Raw genomic sequence first — 27,618 nt, 5'->3', positions numbered from 1 at the left:
GGGCTAGCAATATCCTGATACCAAAGCCAGATAAAGTGACTACCAGAAAATAAAACTACAAGCCAAACTGAACAGCACATTAAAACATCATATACCATGAGCAAGTGTGGGATGCAAGGGTGGGTCAACATATGAAAATCAATAAATGTAATATACATCAATAGAATGAAAGATAAAAATCATATAATCATCTCAACAGATAGAGAAAAGCATTTGACAAAATTCAATATCCTTTTTTCATAAAAACTCATGACAAATGGGGTAAGAAGGAATGTACCTCAACATAATAAAAGCCATACATGATAAGCCCACAAATAACATCATACTCAATGGTGAAAAGCTGAGAGCTTCTCCTCTAAGATCAGGAACAAAATAAAGGTGCTTACTCTTGTCACTTCTATTCAACACACTACTGGAAATCCTAACCAGAGCAATTAGGCAAGAAATTAAAGGCATTCAAATCAGGGGGGAAAAAAAGTAAAATTGTCTTTGTTTAGAGATGATATGATCTTATATACAGAAAATTCTTAGGACTCCACCAAAAACTAATAGAACTAATTAGTTAGAACTAATTTTAAAAATTCAGTAAGTTTACATAATACAAAATCATTGTTGAAAAAATAAGTTGCATCTCTATAACTAACAACAGTAACAACAAACTATCAGAAAAAAATCCCACTTGCAATAGAATCAATAACAATAAAATATCTAGGAATAAATTTAACTAAGTAGGTGAAAGATCTATAAGACATCAAGAACTATACGACACTGATGAAAGAAATAGAAGACACAAATAGAAAGATACCCCATGTTCATGATCATAAGAGCTGATATTGTTATGTCTATACTACTTAAAACCATCTATGAATCCCTATCAAATGCAATCCCTATCAAAATTCCAATGGCATTTTTCACAGAAATAGAATAAACCATTCTAAAATTCATATGGAATCACAAAAGACCCCAAATAGTCAAAGCAATATGGGGAAAGAAAAACAGAGCTGGAGGCATCACACTTCGTGATTTCAAACTACATTAGAAAGTTCTAGTAATCAAAACAGAATGGTACTAGCATAAAAATAGACACATAGACCAATGTACCAAAATTGAAAGCCCAGAAGTAAACCTTCACATATAAAGGTAACTAGTATTTGGCAAGAGAGCCAAAAATACTCAACAGAGAAAGAAAAGTCTCTTCAACAACTGGTGCTTGGAAAACTGGTAAGTACATACAGAAGAATGAAACTGGACTCCTATCTGAAACCACTCACAAAAATTAACTGGAAATGAATTAAAGTCTTGGGGCGCCTGGGTGGCACAGTCGGTTAAGCGTCCGACTTCGGCCAGGTCACGATCTCGCGGTCCGTGAGTTCGAGCCCCGCGTCAGGCTCTGGGCTGATGGCTCGGAGCCTGGAGCCTGTTTCTGATTCTGTGTCTCCCTCTCTCTCTGCCCCTCCCCCGTTCATGCTCTGTCTCTCTCTGTCCCAAAAATAAATAAACGTTGAAAAAAAAATAAAATAAAATAAAGAAATGAATTAAAGTCTTAAACATAAGACCTGAAATCATCAAACTACTAAAAGAAAATAGGGGAAAAGCTCCTTGACATTAGTTTTGGCGATAATTTTTTTGGACATGACACCAAAAATATAAGCAATAAAAAACAAAATAAACAAGTGGGACCACATCAAACTAAAAAAGCACAGCAAAATAAACAATAAAAAAAACAAGAGGGCAATGTTTGTAATGGAGTAAAATACGTGCAAACCATCTACCTGATAAGGGGTTAATATTCAAATTATACAAGGAACTCATACAACTCAACTGCATAAAAACAAATAATTTAATTTAAAAATGGTCAGAGAACCTGAACAGACATTTTTCTAAAGAGGACATACAATTTGACAATAAATTATATTTTTAAAAAATAAATAAATAAAAAGGACATACAAGTGGCCCACAGGTACATGAAATGATTCTCAACATCACTGATTAGCAGGGAAATGCGAAATCAAAACCACAATGAGATGTCACTTCACACCTGTTAAAATGGTTATTACCAAAAAGTCAAGAAATAACAAGTATTGGTGAGGATGTGGAAAAAAGGAAACACTGTATACTGTTGGTGGGGATACAAATTGGTGCAACTACTATGGAAATGTCATGAAAATTCCTCAAAAAATTAAAAAGAACTATCACATGATCCAGCAATCCCTCCTCAGGGTATATATCCAAAGGAAATTAAATAATTATCTTGAAGGATATCCTCACTCCTATGTTCGCTGCAGCAATATTCACAATAGCCAAAACAAAGAAACAAACAACCTAAGTGTCCATTAAAATATGACTAAACAGGGGCGCCTGGATGGCGCAGTCGGTTAAGCGTCCGACTTCAGCCAGGTCACGATCTCGCGGTCCATGAGTTCGAGCCCCGCGTCAGGCTCTGGGCTGATGGCTCGGAGCCTGGAGCCTGTTTCCGATTCTGTGTCTCCCTCTCTCTCTGGCCCTCCCCCGTTCATGCTCTGTCTCTCTCTGTCCCAAAAATAAATAAAAAACGTTGAGAAAAAATTAAAAAATAAATAAATAAAAAATAAAATATGACTAAACAAAGAAATGGGATACACACACACGCGCACACACACACACGACTATTATTCAGCCATGAGAAAGGAGGAAATCCCTCCATTTGTGACAACATGGAAGAACCCTGAGGGTATTATGTTAAGTGAAATGAGTCAGAGACAAATATATGATCTCATGTATATGTGGAATTTTTAAAAGCTGAACGCATAAAAACTAGAGTAGAACAGTGGTTGCCAGGCACTTGGGGGAAACAGGGAGATGTTGGTCAAAGGGTACAAACTTCCAGTTATAAGACAAGTAAGTTCTGGGGATCTATGTAGAGCATGGTGACCATAGTTAACAACAGTGTGTTATATACCTGAAAGTCGCTAAGACAGTAGATTTTAAATGTTCTCTCCACACACACACACAAAAAGATAATTATGTCAGGTGATAACTAACCTTACTAACTATTTTGCAATATATACATGTATCAAATCATCACATTGTATACCTTACACTTAAAGTAGTTATGTGTAAATATATCTCAATAAAGCTGGAGAAAAAGAAAAAGAAGTATCACCATTTGTGGTAAGGTAAAAAAATTAAATTGCATTTTATGGATGTAAAAAATATGTATATACATAAAGTCAAATTGTACTAAGGGCTTACAACAAAAAACAAAACACACTGTCCAACCCATTCCCAGTGTTGCCTCCAAAAGCAACCACTTTGAAGGCTGTAGCTGCTCCTTTTTCAATTTACCTACATATTTCTGAAAATGTGCATACACTGCTATCTTTTGCTTTTATTTTTGTTCTCTTTGCATCATTTTGAGATCTTTGATTTCTTATGTTACATGAGGACTAACACTAACTGTAAACTTTACATTAAACTTCACATTAAACTTGCCTCATCTCACCACTGCAACTGTATTACCAATGTTCCTTTTTACCATCCTCTCAATAAATAACAAATTTTTGGTTAAATCAATATTCAGTGTTTACAATCTTATGGCTGTGACATTTGATGGTAAATGTTGCTTACTCACTACTGACTCAAAGTAAAAGGATTTCATTCCTATGATGTAACTAGTTGTTGATCTCTTTATATTTATCTTGCTTGTATTTTATTGAGCTTCTTGTAGTTTATTGAGCTTCTTGGATGTGTAGATTAATGTTTTTCATCAAATTTGGGAAGTTTTCAGCCATATCTCTAAATACTTCTATTCCTTTATTCATTCTCATCCTTCTGATTTTCATATCATATGTTGGTATGCTTAATGTGTCCCCCATTTCTCTGAGGTTCTGTCATTTTTTTCTTTTCCTTTTTTTTTTTTTTTAGCTTACACAATTTATATCAACCTATTCTTCAGTTTGCAGATTCTTTTTTTCTGACAGTTCAAATCTGCTGTTGAAGCTCTCCAGTGACTTTTTCATTTTGGTTATTTAACTTTCCAAGTCCAAAGTTTCCTTTTTATTCTGTTTTACAATTTTTGTCTCTTTATTGGTATGCTCTATTTGATGAGATGTTGTCATCACAGAATCTTTTACTTTTTTAAGGATAGCTTCCTTTAGCTCCTTGAACACATTTATAAAAGCTGCTTTGAACTCTGTGACACCCTATGTCTGGCATCCCTCATAGGTACTTTTCATTCATTCTTTCTTTTTTTTAAATTTATTTATTTAAATTCAAGTCAGTTAACATACAGTACAGTATGGGTTTCAGGAATAGAACCCAGTGATTGATCACTTACATATAACACCCAGTACGCATCCCAACAAGTGCCCTCCTTTTTTAAAATTTTTTTAATGTTTTATTTATTTTTGAGACAGAGACAGAGCACTAGCAGGGGAGGGGCAGAAAAAGAGGGAGACACAGAATCTGAAGCAGGCTGCAGGCTCTGAGCTGTCAGCACAGAACTCGAACTCACGAACCACGAGATCATGACCTGAGCTGAAGTCAGACGCTTAACCGACTGAGCCACCCAGGCACCCCCAACAAGTGCCCTCCTTAATGCCCATCTCCCCACCCACCTCCTCTCCAGCAACCCTCACAGGTAGTTTCTATAAAACTGAACTTTTAGGTAATACAACTGTATCAACACTGGCTGCATATTTCTCTTTTTCTCTGGTGCTTATTTTTGTTGTTGTTTGCTTGTGTATTGATTTAGTGGTTAAACTAAATCACTAAGGTAATAGACTTGTGGTTAGTTCAACAGACTATTCCTCATGTTCCCCAAACATATCCAGGCTACATGCATAGTATGAAAATTCTTCTGTAGCTCATCAGAGGGCAGAGCCTTCAGTATGGGACAGTCATCATTGAATGTTCGGTTTCGGCAGGGCTCTCTTTGTCTCTTTCCCCAATTTTTCTTTTAAGTGTTCTGCCCCTTTTGGTATTACAACCAGCTGTTAGTCTCCACTAATCATAGGCTGATTGTTTCTGACAATGCCCCAAGTAATTTATACTTTAAAGTATGATCCAATAAAATTCAGACAAGGACAGTTTTTAAGGTCAGAATTTAAGGTTTGTTCTGTTCCCAGGAAAGCTCTTCTTAACTGCCTCTTTTCCTGGTTCTTTCTGGTGACTCTAAGATACCAGTTCCATTATATTTCTGGAGACCTCTCTCCTTAAAACTTCAAACTTCCTGCTCCCATTTGAGCAGGCCTGATGAATATCCGTCATCCTGGGGTATAGTTTGCCATCTTCCTGGAATTCCCTTTTTTCCCACAGGTCCCAGAAATTCCACTCCTATGTATATAACCAAGAAAAATGAAAACATATGTCTTCACAGAAATGTGTATTTATAGCACATATTAATAACAGGTAAAAGGGAGCAAAAACTAAAAGTCCATCAATTGGATAAATAAAATGAAAATCCATAAATAGGATATTATTCAGCAACTAATAGGAATTAAATGCTGATACATGCTACAACATGGATGAACCTTGAAAATATTATACTAAGGGAAGGTAGCCAGTCACAAAAGACCACCTACTGTATGACACGGAATAGGGAAATTTACAGAGACATAAAGTAGATTGGTGGTTGCTTAGGGCTGGGGGAAGTGGGTCAGAGCAATGGTAACTTTTTCTTGAGGTTGATAAACACATCTAAAATTGACTGTAATAATATGTGCACTTATCTGTAGATATATTAAAAAGCAATGAACTGTAGTACACCTTAAATGGGTAAACTGCATGTGACTTATATCTCAATCAAGCTATTTTAAAAATTCAAGCTATTAAAGGTATTTATTGACAACTTCAAGTTGTCACTGAATCTTGCTACTCTACCAACATAGGTGAGTAACTCTTAAATAGAACCTGTGGAAGAACTTCCCCACACATCTCAATGACCAGGATTGGTTCTCCTTCTCGTTTCTAAAAAAATCACTAGTATGAACTGGGATCACCACATTAATTAGTTCATGATTTACCTCATGGCAGATGGGTAAATATCTAAACAAAATTAGAGTTCTGCCAAAACCAGTAAAGATGGTTAATAGCCATTGCATGGGCTAACAATAATCTTTACTACAAACTTACTTAACATTTTCAGGTTTCAATCCCTTTCTACTACCTTATGAGTTTAGCAAGAGAAAGAGCTACATTTTACAGATGATAGAACTGAGTCACAAACATGTGAAATAACTTAATCATGGTTAATGCTGTCTGTTAAGTAATGGAGCTACGACTCAAACCCCAGTTTTTCTGACTCAAGATTTTAAATAAGAATTTAAAAAATCATACCCCTATTAATTAGGATTTGTATTAAACAAAGTATCACTTATAATTTTTAAAACCTCCCTCTGAAAGATCCTCTAGATCATAATTCTTATTTAAAGCTCTTTTTTATTTCCCCTTTAACAAATACAACCAGTTCCTTTTCTCCAGGTGACCTTTTTTCAACACACTCCATTGCACCAGTATATCCTGAGCTCTCACTCAAACAAGGAATTGTTCAGCTAAGGAATTTGTATTCCTACTAAAGAGTGTATTGTATACTTCATGGAATTAAGCAGAATGTAGAATTTTATTTTATTTATTTTTTTTTTTTTTAATTTTTTTTTTTCAACGTTTATTTATTTTTGGGACAGAGAGAGACAGAGCATGAACGGGCGAGGGGCAGAGAGAGAGGGAGACACAGAATCGGAAACAGGCTCCAGGCTCTGAGCCATCAGCCCAGAGCCCGACGCGGGGCTCGAACTCACGGACCGCGAGATCGTGACCTGGCTGAAGTCGGACGCTTAACCGACTGCGCCACCCAGGCGCCCCCAGAATGTAGAATTTTAAACGAAGTTCTTGGTTTCTATCTCTAATGGCTTTTCATTCATAATTACAGGATTTGTAATGAGTGCATTGGTGATGATAGAAATCCACCATAACATTTTCCATTGTGTGAATGAGCTTCAGACTTTTATTTAATGGCTTATTAATCAAGCACAGTCAGGCAATAGTGTATCACATTAAATCTCTGAACAACACAAGCAAAGAATTTTTATTTTCTGTGTATCCTGTGGAGTAATCTTTAGCAATATGAATCTGTTCAAACATCTATCCACAGTTCTATCACATGTGCAGTTCTATTAGTAAAGGTCAGCTTAGGTTAGTTCACTGTCAGCAGCTAGAAAGTTGCAAGAATAGATGAGCTTAATTGCTTTATTGTTACTATCACTGTGCCTGTTTAGAATTCTGGTACATAAAACTTCTCAGATACTAAATCTCCATTTAGGTTACCAAGAAGAATTACTTAAGTTTGGATTCTTACCCACAAGCCACCATAATTATTAATACTATAGATGAGCACATTTAAGACACTTCATAAATCAATAACAGGTAATGTGTATTATAATTACTTTACCGCCTATTCCACTTCTACCATCCTTAGGGGTTCAGAAAGTTAATCAATCTTTTTTTTAACGTTTTATTTATTTTTGAGACAGAGAGAGACAGAGCATGAACGGGGGAGGGGCAGAGAGAGAGGGAGACACAGAATCGGAAGCAGGCTCCAGGCTCTGAGCCATCAGCCCAGAGCCCGACGCGGGGCTCGAATTCATGGACCGCGAGATCGTGACCTGAGCTGAAGTCGGCCGCTTAACTGACTGAGCCACCCAGGTGCCCCCAGAAAGTTAATCAATCAATGAATAAAATATTCCATTGAGCATACTAGCCAGTAACTGTCAATACAGAACAAGAGTATTATATATTTAGCTAGGTTAAATGAGGAAAAAACTAAAATGAATTTATAATTTTTCTGGTTTACTTGCTCATCTAGAACAGTAATTGTTCATAATCCCTTTTAATTATAGTAATTCTTAACTTTGTAACACACTAGAATCACTTGGAGAGCTTCAAAAAATTATAGTAGATTCCACCCAGAATATATGTAACTGGGATAGGGAGCAACCTGGGCATCAGATTTTTAAAAATTCACCAGATGATTTTAAGATGCGCCAAAAGTTCAGAAAAGCCATGCTCTGTAATTGTGTGTGTACATACACACACATGAGTATGCATGCTGGGAGTAGTTACAAAGAGACCAAGAACAATGTGAAGTTTTTAGGACATAAAATCGAGCCCCACGTTGGGCTCTGAGCTGGCAGCACAGAGCCTGCTTGGGATTCTCTCTCCCTCTCTCTCTGCCCCTCCCCTGCTTGCACTTTCTCTCTCTCTCTTCCATCTCTTTCTCTCACTCTCTGAAAATAAATAAACATTTAAAAAACTAAATAAATAATAAAATTGAGCTTATGACCCCAACTTTCCTAAGAGTAAAAGCCTTATTAAAATTCTGAAAATAGAAGTCAGTAATTAATATATAAATACATTATCATATTGAACACTCACATATAATATTCTTGCTGTGTGCCAAGGCTTGTTTCAAACCCCCAGGGAATCTTAAGTAGCAGTGGAAAATTTCTGATTAAGGCATAATAAAAAGGTTTATAAATTTCTTATTGATTGAAAGTAAAGGCTGCTTTAAGTAATTATGATTTTATTTCATAGATGTTGGCTAAAACACACTTAAGTGATTGGTATATAATAATATATACAAATTTGTTCCACTTCTATATTCTTGCAGTGATCAACTTCCTGTCAACTATATATCATATGTACTTTTTTACATAGCTTTTTCTGTTAACCCCTAACTAATGAAACTTTATAAAGATTCCAGAGCCTAAGTCATGGAGTCTGATATCTTATTACTGCTTGGCAATCTACAGATCTGTGCACCTGCTCGTGATAGCCTGAATTCTTCATTGGTATTGCCTTTCTAATGTTGCTAGTGATCAGCATTTACCATATAACTAAATTAGCTCTTAAACTTAAAATCTGTAATGCAACTTCTTCCTTCCAAGATTAGAAAATAACAGCAGAAAAATTCACAGTTGTCTACATACAGCGCCATATCTACAGATCCTAAAATGATCTTTTTCTCCAATTAGCAAAGGGTTTCCCTGGGAACTAAATTACTATTCCTCAATCATCCACCTGCCTTCTTCCTCCTTACACTGAATGAAGGAATAGAAATTATTTTGCACACAATATTAAAGATGACATAAAGAAGTTGCTTAGTTTTTTTCGAAACTAGCCCTTTAAAAGGGCTATTTATACTTTTTTTCCTTTATAAAAATTTAAACATACATTAAAAGAACAATTTCCCAAAATTCAATAATTTCCACACAGTAGTTGCCAGATTTTAAGTATGCTTTTTAAATGTTCATGAGCCCAATTTATTTTTCTAGCTCCTTTGATTACAAAAAGACCTTCCTCCCTCTACCCTGGGAATAGCCAAATTTTTATACCCTTTGCACATGCCCACAGATAGCTTTTATCAATCAATGACTGCTTAATAATTTATTTTTTTATCTTGCTTTACAAAAACTTTAATTTTTTTCTTTCTTTTACTGTAAGAGTTAAAGTTTCCCTACATGAGTTATGCTAATAGTTTTATATATTAGCATAATGGAAAAATAGCACTTCTTAAAAATTTTTTCATAAAATTATAGCACAATTATAGAAAATTGGGAAAACATGAAAGGAAAGAGCACCTACAATCTTACCATAATTTACATGGTTCTTACCATTTTCATGGTTCCTTTCCAACCTTTCTTTCTGTACATTTATTTCTACACATAATCACACTGTACATTCACTTTTGTACCCTGTCTTTTCCAATTACTACAATCTAAACAGTCTTCATGTTATTATATAATAGTGACAAATTGGAAAAAATCTAAATATCCAATATAGGGAGTGGTTAAAATATGATAATATATATCAGAAAGATTGTCAAATGACCCTTAAAAATGAGGATCCCTTATTCAAGAAATTTATATTTGTTGGCACTTAGTGGCATGTCAATAGATAATTGTTGAATATTAATGTCTATAATGTTAGAAGGTTATACAATGATAAGATTATATAATGATAAGCAAAAGTAGATAGACATGGTATTGGTACTCACAGAGCTTTTATATTTTATAGCCTTGTGAAAAAGATGATGAAATAGCTACATTTATGGTTAGTGCTATATAAGAAAGGAGCATGGTTCTATGAAAGCAAACAATAAGGTAACCTGACTGACATGGAGTGATATGTTAAGATAAGTATCATTAATTAAAAATGTGACCTTTGGGGGTGCCTGGCTGACTCAGTTAACTCGAAGAGCGTGAGACTCTTGATCTTGGGGTTGTGAAGTTGAGCCCCAAGTTGGATGCAGAGATTACTAAAAAAATAAACTTAAAAAAAGATGTGACCTTTGAACTGAGGTCTGAAGAATGGAAAGAAGTTAAGCAGCAGAATGGATAGAATTACATCTTCTTTATCCATTCATCAGTCAATGGACATTTGGTCTCTTTCCATAAATTAGCTATTGTTGACAATGCTGTTATAAACATCAGGGTGCATGTATACCTTTGAATCAGTATTTTTGTATCTTTTGGGTAAATAGTAGTGCAATTGCTGGACCATAGGGTAGTTCGATTTCTAATTTTTTGAGGAACCTCCACATTTCTTTCTAGAGTGGCTACACCAGTTTGCATTCCCACCAACAGTTTAAGAGAGTTCCCCTTTCTCCACACCCTCAACACCAGTTGTTTCCTGTGTTGTTAACTGTAGTCATTATGATCAGTGTGAGGTGATATCTCATTCTAGTTTTGATTTGGATTTCCCTGATGCTAAGTGATGATGAGCATCTTTTCATGTGTCTGTTGGCTATGTGAACATATCTTCTTTAGAGATATGTCTGTTCATATCTTCTGCCCATTTTTAAATTAGGTTATTTGCCTTTGGGGCATTGAGTTTTAGAAGTTCTTTATATTTTTCAATACTAACCCATTATCAGATATGTCATTTGCAAATATCTTCTCCCATGCCAAAGGCCTCTTTTTAATTTTATTGATAGTTTCCTTTGCTACACAGAAGCTTTTATTCTTGAGTAAGTCCCAATAGCTTATTTTTGCTTTTGTTTCCCTTACTTCAGGAGACCTATCTAGTAAGAAGTCGCAAACAGCCAAGGTCAAAGAAGTTGTTGCCTGTGTTTTCCTCTAGGATTTTGATGGTTTCCTGTCTCATGTTATTAGGACTCATCCATTTTGAATTTATTTTTGTGTATGGTGGAAGAAAGTGGTCCAGTTTCTTTGTTTTGGATGTCGTTGTCCAGTTTTCCCAATACCATTTGTTGAAGAGACTTTTTTCCATTGGATATTCTTTCCTGCTTTGTTAAAGATTAGTTGACCATATAGCTGTGGGTCCATTTCTGGGTTTTCTGTTCTGTTCCACTGATCTATGTGTCTGTTTTTGTGCCAGTACTATACTGTCTTGATTACCACAGCTTTGTAATATAACTTGAAGTCCAGAATTGGGATGCCTCCAGTTTTGCTTTTCTTTTTCAAGATTGTTTTGACTATTTGGGGTCTTTTAAGAAACTTAACTACAAAATTTGAGAAGTGTTTCTTCCAGGTCTATGAAAAATGCTGTTGGTATTTTGACAGGGATTGCATTAAATGTGTAGACTGCTTGGGGCAGTATGGACAATATTTGTTCTTCCAATTAATGATCATGGAATGTCTTTCCATTTCTTTGTGTCATCTTCAATTTCTTACATAAGCGTTTTATAGTTTTTAGAATACAGATATTTTTAGTTAGGTTTATTCCTAGGTATCTTATTTTTTTGGTGCAATTGTAAATGGAATTATTTCCTTAATTTATTTTCTTGCTTCTTCATAACTGGTATATAAAATGCAATAGATTTCTGCACACTAATCTTGTATCCTGCAACTTTACTGAATTCATGTATCAGTTCTAGCAGGTTTTTGGTGGAGTCTTTCAGGATTTGTACATAAAGTATCATGTCATTTGCAAATAGTCAAAGTTTTACTTTTTCTTTACCAATATGGATGCCTTTTACTTCTTTGTGTCATTTGATTGCTATGGCTAGGCCTGCCAAAACTAAGTTGAATATAAGTAGTGAAAGTGAACATTCTTGCCCTATTGCTGAACTTAGGGGAAAAGCTCTCAGTTTTTCCCCACTGAGGACAATGTTAGCTCTGGGTTTTTCATATATGGCCTTTATTATATTGAGGTATGTCCCTCAAAACCTACTTTGTTGAGGATTTTTTAAAATAATGAATGGATGTTGTATGTTTTCAAATGTTTTTTTTTTTTAAGTTTATTTATTTATTTTTGAGAGAGACAGAGATAGCATGTGAGCAGGGGAGGGGAAGAGAGAGAGGGAAAAAGAGAGAATCCCAAGCAGGCTCCGGGCTCAAGCCCATGAAATCATGAGATCATGACCTGAGCCAAAACCAAGAGTCAGACGCTTAACTGACTGAGCCATCCAGGCACCCCATCAAATGCTTTTTCTTTTTTAAAATTTTTTTTTTTTTTCAACGTTTTTTATTTATTTTTGGGACAGAGAGAGACAGAGCATGAACGGGGGAGGGGCAGAGAGAGAGGGAGACACAGAATCGGAAACAGGCTCCAGGCTCCGAGCCATCAGCCCAGAGCCCGACGCGGGGCTCGAACTCACGGACCGCGAGATCGTGACCTGGCTGAAGTCGGCCGCTTAACCGACTGCGCCACCCAGGCGCCCCAAATGCTTTTTCTATGTCTACTGAAAGGATCGCATGATTCTTATGTTTTCTCCCACTGATGTAGTATATCATGTTGATTGATTTGTGAATACTGAACCACCCTTGCAATCCAAGAATAAATCCCACTTGATTGTGGTGAATGATTTTTTAAATGTATTGTTTAATTCTGTTTGCAACTATTTTATTGAGGATTTTTTCATCCATGTTCATCATGTATATTGGCCTGTAATTCTCTCTCTCTCTCTCTCTCTCTCTCTCTCTCTCTCTCTCTCTCTCTTGTGGAGCCTTTATCTGGTTTTGGTATCAGGGTAATGCTGGCCTCATTGAATGAATTTGGAAGTTTTCCTTCCTTTTCTACTTTTTTGGAATAGTTTGAAAAGAATGGGTATTAACTCTTCTCTAAATGTTTGGTAGAATTCATCTGTGAAGTTTTCTGGTCCTGCTCTTTTGTTTGTTGGGAGTTTTTTGATTACTGATTAATTTCCTTGATGGTTATTGGTCTGTTCAAATTTTATATTTCTTCCTGTTTTGGTTTTCATAGTTTATGTTTCTAGGAACTTACCAATTTCTTCAAGGTTGTTCAACTTGTTGGCATATAGTTTTTCATAATATTCCCTTATTGTATTTCTGTGGTGTTGGTTGTTATTTCTCCTCTCTTATTTGATATTTGAGTCCTTTTTCTTTTTTTCTTGATAAGTCTGGCTAGAGAATTATCAATATTATTGATTTTTTCAAAGAACAAGCTCCTGCTTTCATTCATCTGTTCCATTGTTTTTTAGTTTCTATGTCATTTATTTCTGCTCTAATCTTTAGTATTTCCTTCCTTCTGCTGGCTTAAGTTTTTGTTTATTGTTCTTTTCCTAGCTCCTTCAGGCGTAAGGTTAGGTTATTTGATATTTTTCTTGCTTCTTGAGGTCCACCTGTATTGCTATAAATTTCCCTCTTAGAACCACTTTGGTGCATTCTAACGGTTTTGAAAAGTTGTGTTTTCATTTTTGTTTCCATGTACTTTTTTTAAAGTTTATTTATTTATTTTGAGAGAGTGTGAGTGAGCTCATGTGTGCATCAACAGGGGAAGGGCAGAGAGAGGGAGAGAGAGAACCCCAAGAACACTCTGTGCCATCAGCATGGAGCCTGACACAGGGCTCAATCCCACAAACCAGGAGACCATGACCTGAGCCAAAATTAAGTGTTGAATGCTCAACTGACTGAGCCATGCAGTGCCCCATGTTTCCATGTACTTTTTGATTTCCTCTTTGGTTTTTTTGGTTGACCCATTCATTGTTCAGAAGCATGTAATTTAACCTCCATGTATTTTTGGTCTTTTCAGATTTTTTCTTGTGGTTGACTTTCTTTTTTTAATTTTTTTTAATGTTTATTCATTTTTGAGAGACAGAGCACGAGTGAGGGAGGGGCAGAGAGAGAGGGAGACACAGAATTCGAAGCAGGATCCAGGCTCTGAACTGTTGGCACACAGCCTGACACACGGTTCAAACTCATGAACCACGAGATCATGACCTGAGCCAAAATCAGATGCTTAATTGATTGAGCCACCCAGGCACTCCTCTTGTGGTTGACTTCTAATTTCATAGCATTGTGGTCAGAAAAGATGCATGCTATGACTCCAATCTTCTTAAATTTATTGAGGGTGGTTTTGTGGCTAATATGTGATCTAGTCTGGAGAATGTTTTGTGTGCACTTGAAAAAAATGTGTATTTTGTTCTTTTAGGATGAAATATTCCAAATATATCTTAAGTGCATCTGGTCCAGTGTGTCATTCAAAGCCAGTGTTTCCTTGTTGGTTTTATGCTTAGATGATCTGTCCAATGATGTAAGTGGAGTGTATAGTCCCCTACTAGTATTGTATTATTATCTATTAGTTCCTTCATGTTTGTTACTGTTTTATGTATTTGGGTGCTTCCATGTTGGGTGCATACATATTTACGGCTATTATATCTTCTTGTAGGGCTGTCCCCTTTATTGTTACACAGTGTCCTTTCTCTCTTGTTACATTGTTTTAAAGTCTATTTTGTCTGATACAGGTATTGCTACTCTGGCTTTCTTTTGACATCCATTTCCATGATAGATGTTTCTCCATCCCCTTACTTTGAATCTGTAGGTGACTTTAGGTCTAATGTGATTCTCCTTTAGGCAGCTTATAGATAGGTCTCTTTTTTTTTTAATCCATAGGACATTAATTTTTGTATTCACTTTACTAAGTAATTAACATTATATTAAATTGAAGGTACAGATTGCTATTTAACTCTAAGTACTTAGTCTTTGTTCTTTCCAAATTTAACCTACCCACTGCTGTATCAAATTATCTCTAACTTAATGTACTAAGAAATTCAAACAAAATATTTATTGAGACATAATTATTTAAGTTTCAACTTGAAAATAGCTTCTTGTAAAAGCTTAGAGCAGATTTAAAATTTCTGCCTAAAACAATACTGATAAATAGCCTGGTTTGCATCTAGATTAAGTAATTTCCAAGTTTTTAAAAATCTTTTCTTTTTCATCTTTATTAAATAAGTTTGTATTTTTATGTTAAATATGCAGCCCATGCCAAAAATGTTCCAATTCTGGGCATGTACTTTAACTTTTTCATGAGTTTTTAGTTATAACTTTCATGGTAACAAAAAATATGAAATCTTTTCTGGTATCTATCATATACAGACACATACAAAAAAGGTATCACATTCAAAATTCTAGAAGATTAGTTAATCTAAGACCCTGGATTACTCACTGAAAATATTAAAGCACTTTACTTTTTCAATATATTTCAATATGTTTTTCTAGTACATTACTTTTTTTATTTTTTAGTAAATTAAAGAAAAACAACTTTAAAAATTTAGATCCCTAAATTACTTTCCTTGAAGTCTCTTAGAGTATTATTTTCAGAGTATCCATGCATAGCCTCACTGGGAAAAAATGCCTAATTGAAGAACTAACAATCATAAGAGAAAACCAGGATAATTATCTATCTTGGACTTTGGGTGTGAGATCATTCTCTGACTGGGTTCCAGGCCCATTTAGAATGCTTTGATTAAATAAAATCAGATTTGTTAATTTAGAAACCACAGATATAATGTGAAAAATATCTAATAAATAAGTGTGCATTGACAATATCTTAGTAATTGCTTTGGCATTATTCTAGAGTCCAAATGCTTCTATGCTAGGACTGATAACAGTATTTTTGTCTAAAGATCTTTAAACTATTTTCCACCATTAACCCATTAATTTTCACACTTTCTCTGTGAGGCAGTAAGATCTAAGTATGGTTAGCTTAATTTTCCACATGAAAAAACCAAATCAACCACAAATGAATTTCCTAAAAGTCACACCTGCAGTGAAACAGAGCTCGAAGACTGGAAACTCAACTGAGTAAGTAAGAAGTGCTTTAAACACTGGTATACACAGAATGACCATCTCCATCACCAAATTTACTAGCCTTATTCCCTTGTAATCAAGTCTTTCCTCACTTTCTCCCATCCCGCTCCTCCTCTGCTGCTGATCCATCCTGGAAAGAAACTTTCTTTCACATCTGAACCCCATAAAACTGCAGGTCACTTTGCTCCCTATTCCCCATCATTATGGAGTATGCCATAGGTATTAAAAAGAGCCACTTGAAGGTAAGTGGGTTCAGATAATATTTGAGGGGATTATATGTAGTAGTATTTAACATAGCAAGACCTAACGATAGTCTTTATTAAAAAAAAAAAAAACAGCAGAGAATTTGGTTTGATAATGGAGTTTAGAGTCTGACAAACTTGGATATTAATCCACTTCTGCCACTTACCCTGAATTTAAACAATTTACCTAACCTTTTTGAATCTCAGCTTCCTCACCTGTAACATGGAAATCTATTTCTTTGTAGGTTTGTTAATATAATTGCTAAGATTATATAAATGATGAGCATTATATAAAATACCTAAGATGTTACTGGAATTTAATTTTTAAAAAAGCCAGCAGTTTTCAGGAGAATTGAACAAATGGAATTATTTGGACTACAATCTTTGGAGTCATGATATCTGACTACCTTATACTGTCCCAAATAATTAGATAATTACTTCGTTTTCCATTTTATGTTCTTAATATACACCTTACTATATAATGTATACCTATAACTGTTATAAACTTATTTCTGTACATCCATCTATATAGCAGGAAAATGATTAGTTGTTATAACCATTCTCCAATGAGGAAAAAATATCATCAAACTGTACTCTTCTAGACAACTCAAATTCTCCCGGTTTCTACATGCCCTTGTTTAATTGCTCCCACCTACCTTAATTATCAGCCTGGGTGCAACCATGGACTACCAAAATTCAGGAATGTGAGGTAGGGATTCTGATAAGGCAGATGGGCTGAGTATAAAGAAAAAATTATGGACAGGGGCTCCTGAGTGGCTCAGCTGGTTAAGCATCTGCCTTCAGCTCAGGTCATGACCTCATGGTTTGTGAGGTCAAGCCCCACCTTTGGCTCTGTGCTGACAGCTCAGAGCCTGGAGCCTGCTTTGGATTCTGTGTGTCTCTCTCTCTGTCCCTCCCCCATTCATGCTCTGTCTCTTTCTCTCTCACTAATAAACATTAAAAAAAATTATGGATAAAATGACAAGACACAATCATAGCATTTGAGAACTGAAAAGGGCCTTTGTAATAATTCACCAAATCTCCTTTTCCACAGATGAGGAAACTAAATTATGACCAAACCCAGAACCTAGAATTGAAGTTGTAATCCATTACTCATTCAATTTTATCACTTGATGTCTTTTCTTACTTACTCACTACAAAGACTCATAAAAGACCTCTAATCCGCAAGCATGCTAAGGTGAAGTGAAGTGAAATGGAAAGGTGAGGAGGGGAGAAAATAGATTAGAAAGAAGTATGTTGCCTGGGCAACTCTCCATTTAAAAAAATACTCATAACTACCTGAAAACATACATTCTTCATCCTTGTAAATCCCCCATGCCTCCACAACACCTCACTGGCTGCAACTCCTTAATACCACCTGAGTTTCTAGTCCTCAATCCCTAACCTGTGGAGGTTTTCTATGCCAGAAGACTCTGGCTACCCTATGAGTCTAGATCAAACAAATTGGTATTGTCCCTAGGCTCCCTATTATCCCCCCAAATTCTCTTTAGGATACAAAATACTTGGTTCCCTAGATAATAATGGGGAGAAACTACCCATCAGCCCAATAAAAATGTTGTATCAAAACTACAAACATTAATTCCAAGTGAGTAATTTTCCAAGTCCACAATCCTTTATCTTTAATTCCAAAATCCAAAAAGCTCCCCAAACTGAAAATTTTCTTAGCTCATTTGGTGGCGAAACTTCACCTGACCCGACCACACTCTGTGGGGGAAAAAAAAACAACAACAACAAACTTACCTAAATTAACCTGAGGCTTTTTATAGTCTTGACTTATCTATCACATGTGAATATTCATGTATTTTACTGCATAAATAAAAGTATGTCGATTATGTATGCTGTGCTGTCCAAAAGGATATTTTCTGAAATATATCTAGTACTAAGGATTTCAGATAAGGCATTACGAGCCTCATAAGCAATAAGCCTTTGGTCTTTAGGTTTTAGGATTTCAGCTTTATTTCTCGGACCACCTACTAGCTCAGTGACTTTGAATAAGTCCTTGGTTCCTAATAAGTTTGAGATAATTACAAGAGTTATTTTTCCAGAAGAATCAATAGAACTTCATGACCTATTGGTAACTAAAGCATCAGAGGTGAAATTAGGAAGTGCAGAATGCCTGAGATGCGCTAAATTTCTTACCTGTCGGCATTTGAGACAATGTGTAAAGATGCCCTCCTGGCAGATGTACAGATAGATTGCTTGGAATTTTTTCTCTGGAATTACCTGCCATCTCAAAGTTCCAATTTTTAGTGTCCTATGGCTCTTTCTCCTACATCCACCAGAAGGAAACAGAACTAAAAACTGGACCTTTGAGATGGCAGGTAATTCCAGAGAAAAATTCCAAGAAAGACAGTCACAGAGAATGCCAGAGATAAAGGAATCTTTAAAAGAAACAGAAAGAACCATCCAAGAGAGAAGGCCAAAAACTACAGCACCATCAAAGCCAAGATAGAACACAACTTTCTAAAGGGAGTGACCAGAAGAATTAAATGCTGGAAAAAGATGAGGGATTTTGAGGTGTGTAAGCAAATGGGGAAATATTTTGGAAGGAAGTCACTGCAGATTTTGAAAGTGTAGTTACAGTAAAGACTACAAGGGAATGTGTGATATTTGGTGGAGAAATGGGGTGACAGATGCAGAGCACTCATTTGAGAGAAAGTACAAATAACTGTAGTAGGGACATATGAAAAGGAAAACTATAAAAGTAATGGTATATACTTCAAGCATTTGAAAAATAAAAGGGAGTAACAGTTTCTACTTTTTAGAATAATCTAAACATTTTCCCCCTTACTAGCATCAATTTTATATTTGTCTGGGGCTTAGAAAGCATCTGATTTATTATTCTGCTTAAACTTTGATAAGGAGAAATAACTATAATTTGCAGATGGTAGAGTGAAGGCACAGAGTTTAACTACTTTGCTCATTACTACTACTATTTCTAGTTCGTAAGCCTTTATTGATTATATACTATCTACAGAAAGCCATACTAGTGCCATGCTTATTATAGTGCCTGGCATTATTCAGTGCTTAGTAATTTTTTAACTGAGTTGAACTAGGAGTATTTGGATTTAATGTCACTATAATCAATATAGACCTATGGACTACCAGCCACTTTCTTAGTTCAACAGTCTTAGTAATGATGAGAAATAGAGTAGAATATATCCACATATACACCAACAAACTGGAATATAAAGAATAAAGATCAAATCACAGTTCACTAACATCTGAACATTGAATACTGACTATACTGACTGAATTAAATGCCCACTCATTTGAAGCCTAAGTAAACAAGGGAAAAAAAAGGATCTGAATGAAGGAAGAATTTGAATTATCTAATCATTTTATCAAATAACAATGGGGCATCTAATTATCTGGAGAATTTACAAGTATTTCAAATTATAAAAAAAATTATATATGCTGACTAGGATTTTACTAAATGTGTTTTCTTACACTTTTTATAAATTATATTTCCTAAATATTTGTGCAAAATCTACCCTCTAGGAAGATATACCACAATTCACCAATGGCTTTCCAAACCCCCTTTCCATCAGTCCTAGTTTTGGAACTATAGCTAAAGGAACTCAGGTGATGAGGGGAGTATACAACTTAATGCTTTCTGATCAAATTACTCCTTCAGGAGACAATGTACTGCTGAGGATTACTGGTAAGGATGGAATAGGCAAGCAATAGGGAGAGTGAGCAGGCCAAGAAAAATGAACTCCACTAAAAAGACCAAATTTGCTAAACTTAATAGTGAAGACATATTCATGTTGTTTTCATTATGTACCATGACATTAAATTAAATGCCACAAGATTCCTTTACTTTCTTTCACTCAGGGGTGCCTGGGTGGCTCAGTCGCTTGAGTATCCGGCTTCGGCTCAGGTCATGATCTCACAGTTTGTGGGTTCGAGCCCCACATCGGGCTCAGTGCTGACAGCTTAGAGCCTGGAGCCTGCTTCTGATTCTGTGTCTCCCTCTCTCTCTGCTCCTCCCCCTGCTCATGCTCCGTCTTTCTCTCTCTCCTTCAAAAATAAATCAAAACATTAAAAATTAAAAAAGTTTTTTTTCATTCATACATGCATGCATTTGTTCAATCAACAAATACATATTATGCCCTTTTGCATGCTAGATGTGTGCTAGGTACTCAAGATACAAAAATGAAAAATAAAATCCCTACCTTAAGGATCTCACTGTCTTGTGGGAAAGCACATGCAGTATAAGAGAGTAAGAGCTATAAAAAGAACTGTACATACACAGTGGGCACAGAAAGACCAACTCTTCCCAGGAATTAAAAAAAATAAGTTGGCAAAAAACTCTAAAACCAAACAAACAAAAACAAAAACCAGGAATTTTAAAAAATAGAGATGAACTGTTCTACTGACTTGGTGCTTGATCACTCAGCATTCTTCCTTCAACTTGAAGGAGTTCCTTAAAACCACCAGAATTCTGAGGGCCTCAGTTGGGACACCTTATATCTTATACACATTACCAATTCAAGTAAACAAAAAATTCCGACAAGCCCACTATACATGCAGTTCATCAGAACCATAGATAACAGGACCTACAAAGCACTTTAAGCTCATTTAGGCCAATGTCCCATCTTAACAAAAACTCCTGAGGCCAGAATGGTAAATGTCTTGCCAAACGGGGTGGAGCTCATTCATTAGTAATAGTCTGAAGCTTATAACCAAACCAGTGTTCACTCCACTACAACAAATTCCAGCAGGCATCATCCTTAGCATTCTCTGACTCATTTTCTAGCCTCCATTGACTTAAAAAATCTCATAAAAATTTTATCCATCATGAAAACATATACACTTTTTTAATATTAAGGTGATACAGTACCTTTCCAGAAATGTATTTTTTCTTTAAAGTTTTGTTACAACTTTCAAACATACACCAAAATAGAGAAAGTAGCATAATACACTCTCATATAACCTATTGATCAAATTCAATAGTTTTTGGGGCGCCTGAGTGGCTCAGTCGGTTGAGCGTCCGACTTCGGCTCAGGTTATGATCTCACTGTCCGTGAGTTCGAGCCCCGTGTTGGGCTCTGTGCTGACAGCCCAGAGCCTGGAGCCTGTTTCAGATTCTGTGTCTCCCCCTCTCTCTGCCCCTCCCGTTCATGCTCTGTCTCTCTCTGTCTCAAAAATAAATAAACGTTAAAAAAAAATTTTTAAATTCAATAGTTTTTAAGATTTGATACATGTGCTTTATTTCCTTTTTTTCTTTCAGTTACCACAAAATTCTAAAGTAAATTCCTGACATTGTGTCTATGTCATTTCAATCCTAAATACTTCTATGTGTGTGAGTGAAAAGTAAAGACAATTTCTTCTATCACCACAATATGGTCACATGTACAAAATTAACAATGATTCCTTAATAACATCTAATATCTAATTTTTTTACAGTTATTCCAGTCCTTTAAAATATTTGTTTCTGATTCACTACAAAACAGTATTCAGTATTTCGATTTAGCAATACTATTTCTTTTGCTTTTTACAACTTCTATTCTGAACTTGTACCTTACTTACAAGGGCCTTATACATAAGTCATTAACTTCAGGCACACCTCCCCAATCCTCATCCCAGCCTTGATATATTTTTAACACTTCAATGATTACTTCAGATATCCTTCCTGCTTTTTCACCCCAATACACATAAATTATGGCTCTCATTACTTTCTCCAGTCTATTAAAATTACAGTAAAGCCCCATTAAAAAGACCCTTTTTATATTACAGATAAAACCACATTTGTTATGTGTATGTATATATATATATATATATATATATATATATATATATAGCGGTATGTGATTCATACAGCTGTATTCATAACTCAGTAGGCCTAGTATTTTCTTTTCTGTGGCAATGCGAAACTGAAGATTGAGTTTGGCTGTATTTATTTTTTAATGTTTATTTTTGAGAGAGAGAGAGAGAGCGAGCCCGTTAGCAGGGGAGGGGCAGAGAGAGGGAGACACATAATCCAAAGCAGACTCTAGACTCAGAGCTGTCAGCACAGAGCCTGACAAGGGGCTCAAACTCACGGACTGAAAGATCACGACCTTAGCCAAAGTCAGACGCTTAACTGACTGAGTCACCCAAGTGCCCCTGGCTATATTTGTAGAGTTCATACGGTTACTTTCTTAGCCAGTGCTTCTAACAGTAATCTCTTTTATGGAATCTAATTATTCTTTAAATCTCAGCTTGAAACTCCTTCCTTTTTCAGAATATTTTTAAAAAATAAGGAAATTTTCTCAAGATAGCTACAACACAACTGGAAAACTTAAGCCTTCTGTAAATATCTCAGGCCATTCCATAAGCTTTAGTTTAATAAAAGCCTAACTCTAGGTCAGCTCAACAGAGCAGAGATACCCATAATTTTGAGAAATAAATATAAGTGGCTAAATGTTCTAGCAAAAATATTGTCAGACCAGATCAAAAAACAAAGCCGAACTCTGTGCTATTCAAAATATACATGTATTAAAAAGAATATAAAAGTATTAAAAGTACATGGAAGAAAAACATATACCATACAAACACTTGCAAAGAAGAAGCTAGTGTCTTTGGAGTAATACCAGGCAAAAAATTATTTAAGGCAAAAAAGCAATATTAGAAATAGAGAGGGATAATTCATAAGAATAAAAAGCTTGATTCACATGAAAGATGCAACAATTCTAAATTTGTGTGCACCTAATAATGTGACCTCAAATATATAAAGCAAAAATTTAGAACTAGAGGTAAAATCATGAATAGAAATTGACAATCATGAATAGAAATTGATAGAATATATAGACTATATATATATATATACACACAATTTAATCAAAAAGACACTTGAGCTGATTGATATGATCAGATTATCCTCACAACAGCTCAAATGAATTTTCAAATGCATACAGAACATTTTAAAAAATTAAGCATGTGTTAAGTTTCTCAAATTCCACAATTAGTGAAATCATATATCCATCTTTCTCTGACTTATTTTGCTTAGCATAAAACCCTCCAGTTCCATTCTTGTTGTTGCAAATGGAAAGATCTCATTCTTTTTCATTGCCAAGTAGTATTCCATTGTGTGTGTGTGTGTGTGTGTGTGTGTGTGTGTGTGTGTGTGTATATGTATATATATATATATATATGTGTGTGTGTGTGTGTGTGTGTGTATACATACACATCACATCTTCTTAATCCATTTATCAATTGATAGACATTTGGGTTCTTTCCATAATTTGGCTATTGTTGACAGCACTGCTATAAACATTGGGGTGCATGTGCTCCTTCGAATCAGCATTTTTGTATCTTTTGGATAAATTCCTATTAGTGCAATTGTTGGGTTGTAGGTAGTTCTATTTTTAATTTTTTGAGGAACATCTACACTGTTTTCCAGAGTGGCTGGACCAGTTTGCATTTCCACCAACAGTGCAATAGGGTTCCCCTTTCTCCACATCCTCACCAACATCTGATGTTTCTGGAGTTGTTTATTTTAGGCATTCTGACGGGTATGAGGTGGTATCTCATTATCGTTTTGATTTATATTTCTCTGATGATGAGTGATGTTGAGCATCTTTTCATGTGTCTGTTTGCCTTCATGTGACTGGATGTCTTCTTTGTAAAGGTGTCTATTCATGTCTTCTGCCCCTTTCTTTACTGGATTATTTGTTTTCTGGGTGTTGAGTTTGGTAAGTTATTTATAGATTTTAGATACTAACCCTTCATCCAATATGTCATTTGCAAATATCTTCCCCCATTCCGTTGGTTTCATTTTAGTTTTGTTGATTGTTTTCTTTGCTGTGTAGAAGCTTTTTATCTGGATGAGGTCTCAAGTGTTCATTTTTGCTTTTATTTTCCTTGCCTCCAGAGACATGTCAGGTAAAAAGGTGCTGTGGCTAAGGTCAAAGAGTCGCTACCTATTTTCTTCTCTAGGATTTTGATGGTTTCCTGTCTTACATTTAGGTCTTTCATCCATTTTGAATTTATTTTTGTGAATGGTGTAAGAAAGTGGTGCAGTTTCATTCTGCTGCATGTTGCTGTCCAGTTCCTCCAGCACCATTTGCTAAAGAGACTTTTTTTTCCATTGGATACTCTTGCCTGCTTTGTCAGATGAACACAGCGGAAGGAAAGGAAAAATAAGATAAAAACAGGGAGGGAGGCAAACCATAAGAGACTCTTAAATACAGAGAACAAACTGAGGGCTGGTGTAGGGGTGTGGGGGCTAAATGGGTGATGGGTATTAAGGAGGGCACTTTTCAGCATGGGCACTGGGTGTCATATATAAGAGATGAAACACTGGGTTCTACTCCTGAAACCAAGACTATGCTGTATGTTAACTAACATGAAAATGAATTTTAAAAAAATTGAGCATGTGCTGAAAAGCGAGTCTCAACAAATTCGAAGAATTGAAATCACAGAGACATATTCTGTGATTACAATGTAACTAAGCCAAATGACAGTATTTTTAAAAGATAACTTGAAAATTCCCAAATTTTTGGAAAACAAGAAATCAACCTCTGGAAACCGAGGCAATGGCAACCCTGAATCAGCAACCAACAATCATCTGATGAGAATGTTCCACTGCTCGCCACCTCGTGTTTGGAAGCAGCTCCACAACTTTGGACCTGAGTAATATCCAGAAATATGGGACAACTGGCCAAAAGATATCCTGAAAGGAAGATTCTGGGCTGCTGCCTTATATGGTTAATAGATATAGAGGAGGGATCAAGTGATTAAATAAATAGAAAAGATATCATCATCTCTGTTGTTCTGGCTGGTGAAGTGAGTCTTTCTGGTTACACCTAGTTCATCAAGCAATCAAAGATTTGTGAATACACTGGTCAGGAAGAGGATGTGAATTCAAAATATTATTTAGAGTTTATAGTAATATGACTCCTTTTCAAATAATTTTTAAAATTACCTATATTCAAAAATATAGACATTTATCTTTAGAATATTTTAATTATATTTAATAAATGAAATCTAATAATGAAGGTATGATTTTCTAAATGCATCACATTTATTTTACCTATGTGATTTCATTTCAGCATTACTGCACCACTGTGAATTAGACCAACTTACAGTTTTGGTATTCAAGATTCAGAGATAATGTTTGAAAAGTTGGACCAAACACCCAGGTTTTTGGATCAAGTCACTGCATAAAATGACAGAGACCTTCAAATAAACAAATATACCTTAAAAAACCTTAGGATAAAGAGTATATAGGGAGTTGGTATTTCTCGTTCTATCCACCCTGGCCAATGTCCATGTCAACTACCTCCCTCTTTGAATTTTTAGAGCAAAAAAGGAGGAAAATGGAAATGCTACTTGTCAAAAGAAGAACTTGAAAGTAGATTCCTGATTCTCCTTCCCCATCTTTCCCAAAATGTGGGCAAAGGGCTCTCACATGGGTGCTTGTTACCAATGAAGAGTTCTAGCCTTGTCTAAAAACCTGTGCCTGGGATCTCTCAGGTAGTTTATGTGGATATTCATTTTTAACAGCTTTCTCAAGTGGTTACTCTACACACTAATGTGTAAGAACCACTGCCTCACATATTAAAGTACTAATATTAAAGTTATTTGACCAACAGCATTTTTCAACATCATATCATTACTTATAAAGCCCTAATGAATGGGTCTAAGTTTAAATCGTTATGAATCACAGACTATTTATTACTCTTTATATTTTTTCTATCTCATAGTTAATTTACCAGAAATGGATCTGCTTATAAATTGGCTTTTGAAATAAATACCATATGTTGTGTTAAAACATTTCCCTTCTGTTTTAAACTATTAAAATATATGATAGCCTGAGGAAAATATATAAAACATCAAAAGAAAGGTCAACACTGAAATTGGAACCTTACAATAAAATGATATGGAAAATATGAATATGGCTTGTTTAGTCTAATTCTGCCAGAAATTCAGGTACTCCCTTTCATTATGCCAGACAGTCACCATGGTAGTATTTAGATCTTACTCAATTCTGATAAAATGCACTTTGGTTAAATAAAACTGGACGATATGAGGTTAAGTAAACTTCTACTTTAGAAATGACAATGCTTAGTGGAAAAAAATACTTCAGAAGCTAATTATAAAATAATACTAAATATAAATGAAAACTGATAAATGAATTCATATTAAATTTAATTTTTTATATAGAAAAGATCCATTTTCCTAATGTCATTTATTTACTAACACCTTATTTTTCCAAGTGAATTCTAAGCATTCCTCTATCATGTCCTCAGTTCCCATAATAGTATTTTGAGAAAGGAAAAAGGAAAATTACCAATCTCATTCATCATGTACATAATTTAGAAATCCAAAACAAAAAAATATTACCAAACAAAATCCAACAATGTATAGAAAAGATAATAGATCACAACCAAGACATGTTTATTGTAGAAATTAAAGACTGGGCTAACATTCTGAAACCAATCAGTAAAATTAAGAACATTACTAATAGAAAAATCACATGATAATCTTAATACACATAGAAAAATCACTCAATAAAATTGACATCCCATTGTTATTTTTACAAAAAGAATTTTCAGCAAATCAGGAAAAGAAGTGAATTCCTTAATCTGATAAAAATTATCAGTAAAAAACCAATATCAACATCTTACTAAATGAAATAGTTTTCCCTTGAAATGTAGAATGAGATAAGAATGCTTACTGTCATTACTTCTATTCAATTATGCACTCAACAGCATAACAGTACAAAAGGCAAAAAAAAAAAAATCTTTAAAGGGTACAAGGATTGGAAAGAAAAAAATAGATCTGTTGTATTCACAGCTGACATATTTAACCGCATACAAAGAAAATGCAAAAAAAAAAAAAATCTACAGATGAACTCTTAAGAACACACATCCACCAGAATGGTTAATGTCAGAAAGATCACCAACATCAAAAGAGGCAATTATGTGGAGCAGTCCAACACTCATTCATTGCTGGTGGGAAAGAAAAATGGTATAACTACCCTATGGCACAGCAACCCTACTACTAGGTATTTGCCTAAGAGATACAAAAATATATACCCACCAAAAGATTTGGACAACAATACCAACTGCTGCTTTATTCCTAAGAGCCCTAACCTGAAAAGAGCCCAGGTGTTCATCAATAAAAATATATATAAATAAACATATTCATAAAATTAAATAACCCTGGTCACTAAGAAAAACCAAATCAACAATGTGAATGATCTCAAAAACATACTTAGTAAAAGCAGTCCTATACAAAAAAAAAAAAAAAGAATATACCAAACAATTTTATTTTTATGAAGCTCCAGAACAGACCAAACCAATCAACAGTGGGGC

General features: G+C 35.1%; 1 protein-coding gene across 4 annotated transcripts in view; it reads right to left on the bottom strand.

Annotated features, from left to right (window-relative positions):
• Positions 1-27,618, bottom strand: part of WDR41 (WD repeat domain 41) — a 190,915-nt gene that overhangs the window by 56,398 nt on the left and 106,899 nt on the right. Inside the window, exon 1 of one of the 4 annotated variants that reach the window (XM_086698363.1) lies at positions 16,948-17,053. The exons of the other annotated variants lie outside the window; for them this stretch is intronic. Coding sequence (XP_086554489.1) covers positions 16,948-16,974 — 27 coding nt within the window. The 5' untranslated portion in view covers positions 16,975-17,053. Of the gene's footprint in view, positions 1-16,947; positions 17,054-27,618 lie in introns of those variants that run through there. 4 annotated transcript variants of the gene reach the window in all.

The sequence above is a fragment of the Puma concolor genome, chromosome A1 (genome assembly GCF_028749965.1).
Source record: "Puma concolor isolate L17-30 chromosome A1, mPumCon1.1.hap2, whole genome shotgun sequence".
NCBI lineage: Eukaryota > Metazoa > Chordata > Mammalia > Carnivora > Felidae > Puma > Puma concolor.
This window is presented reverse-complemented; position numbering and strand designations above follow the sequence as displayed.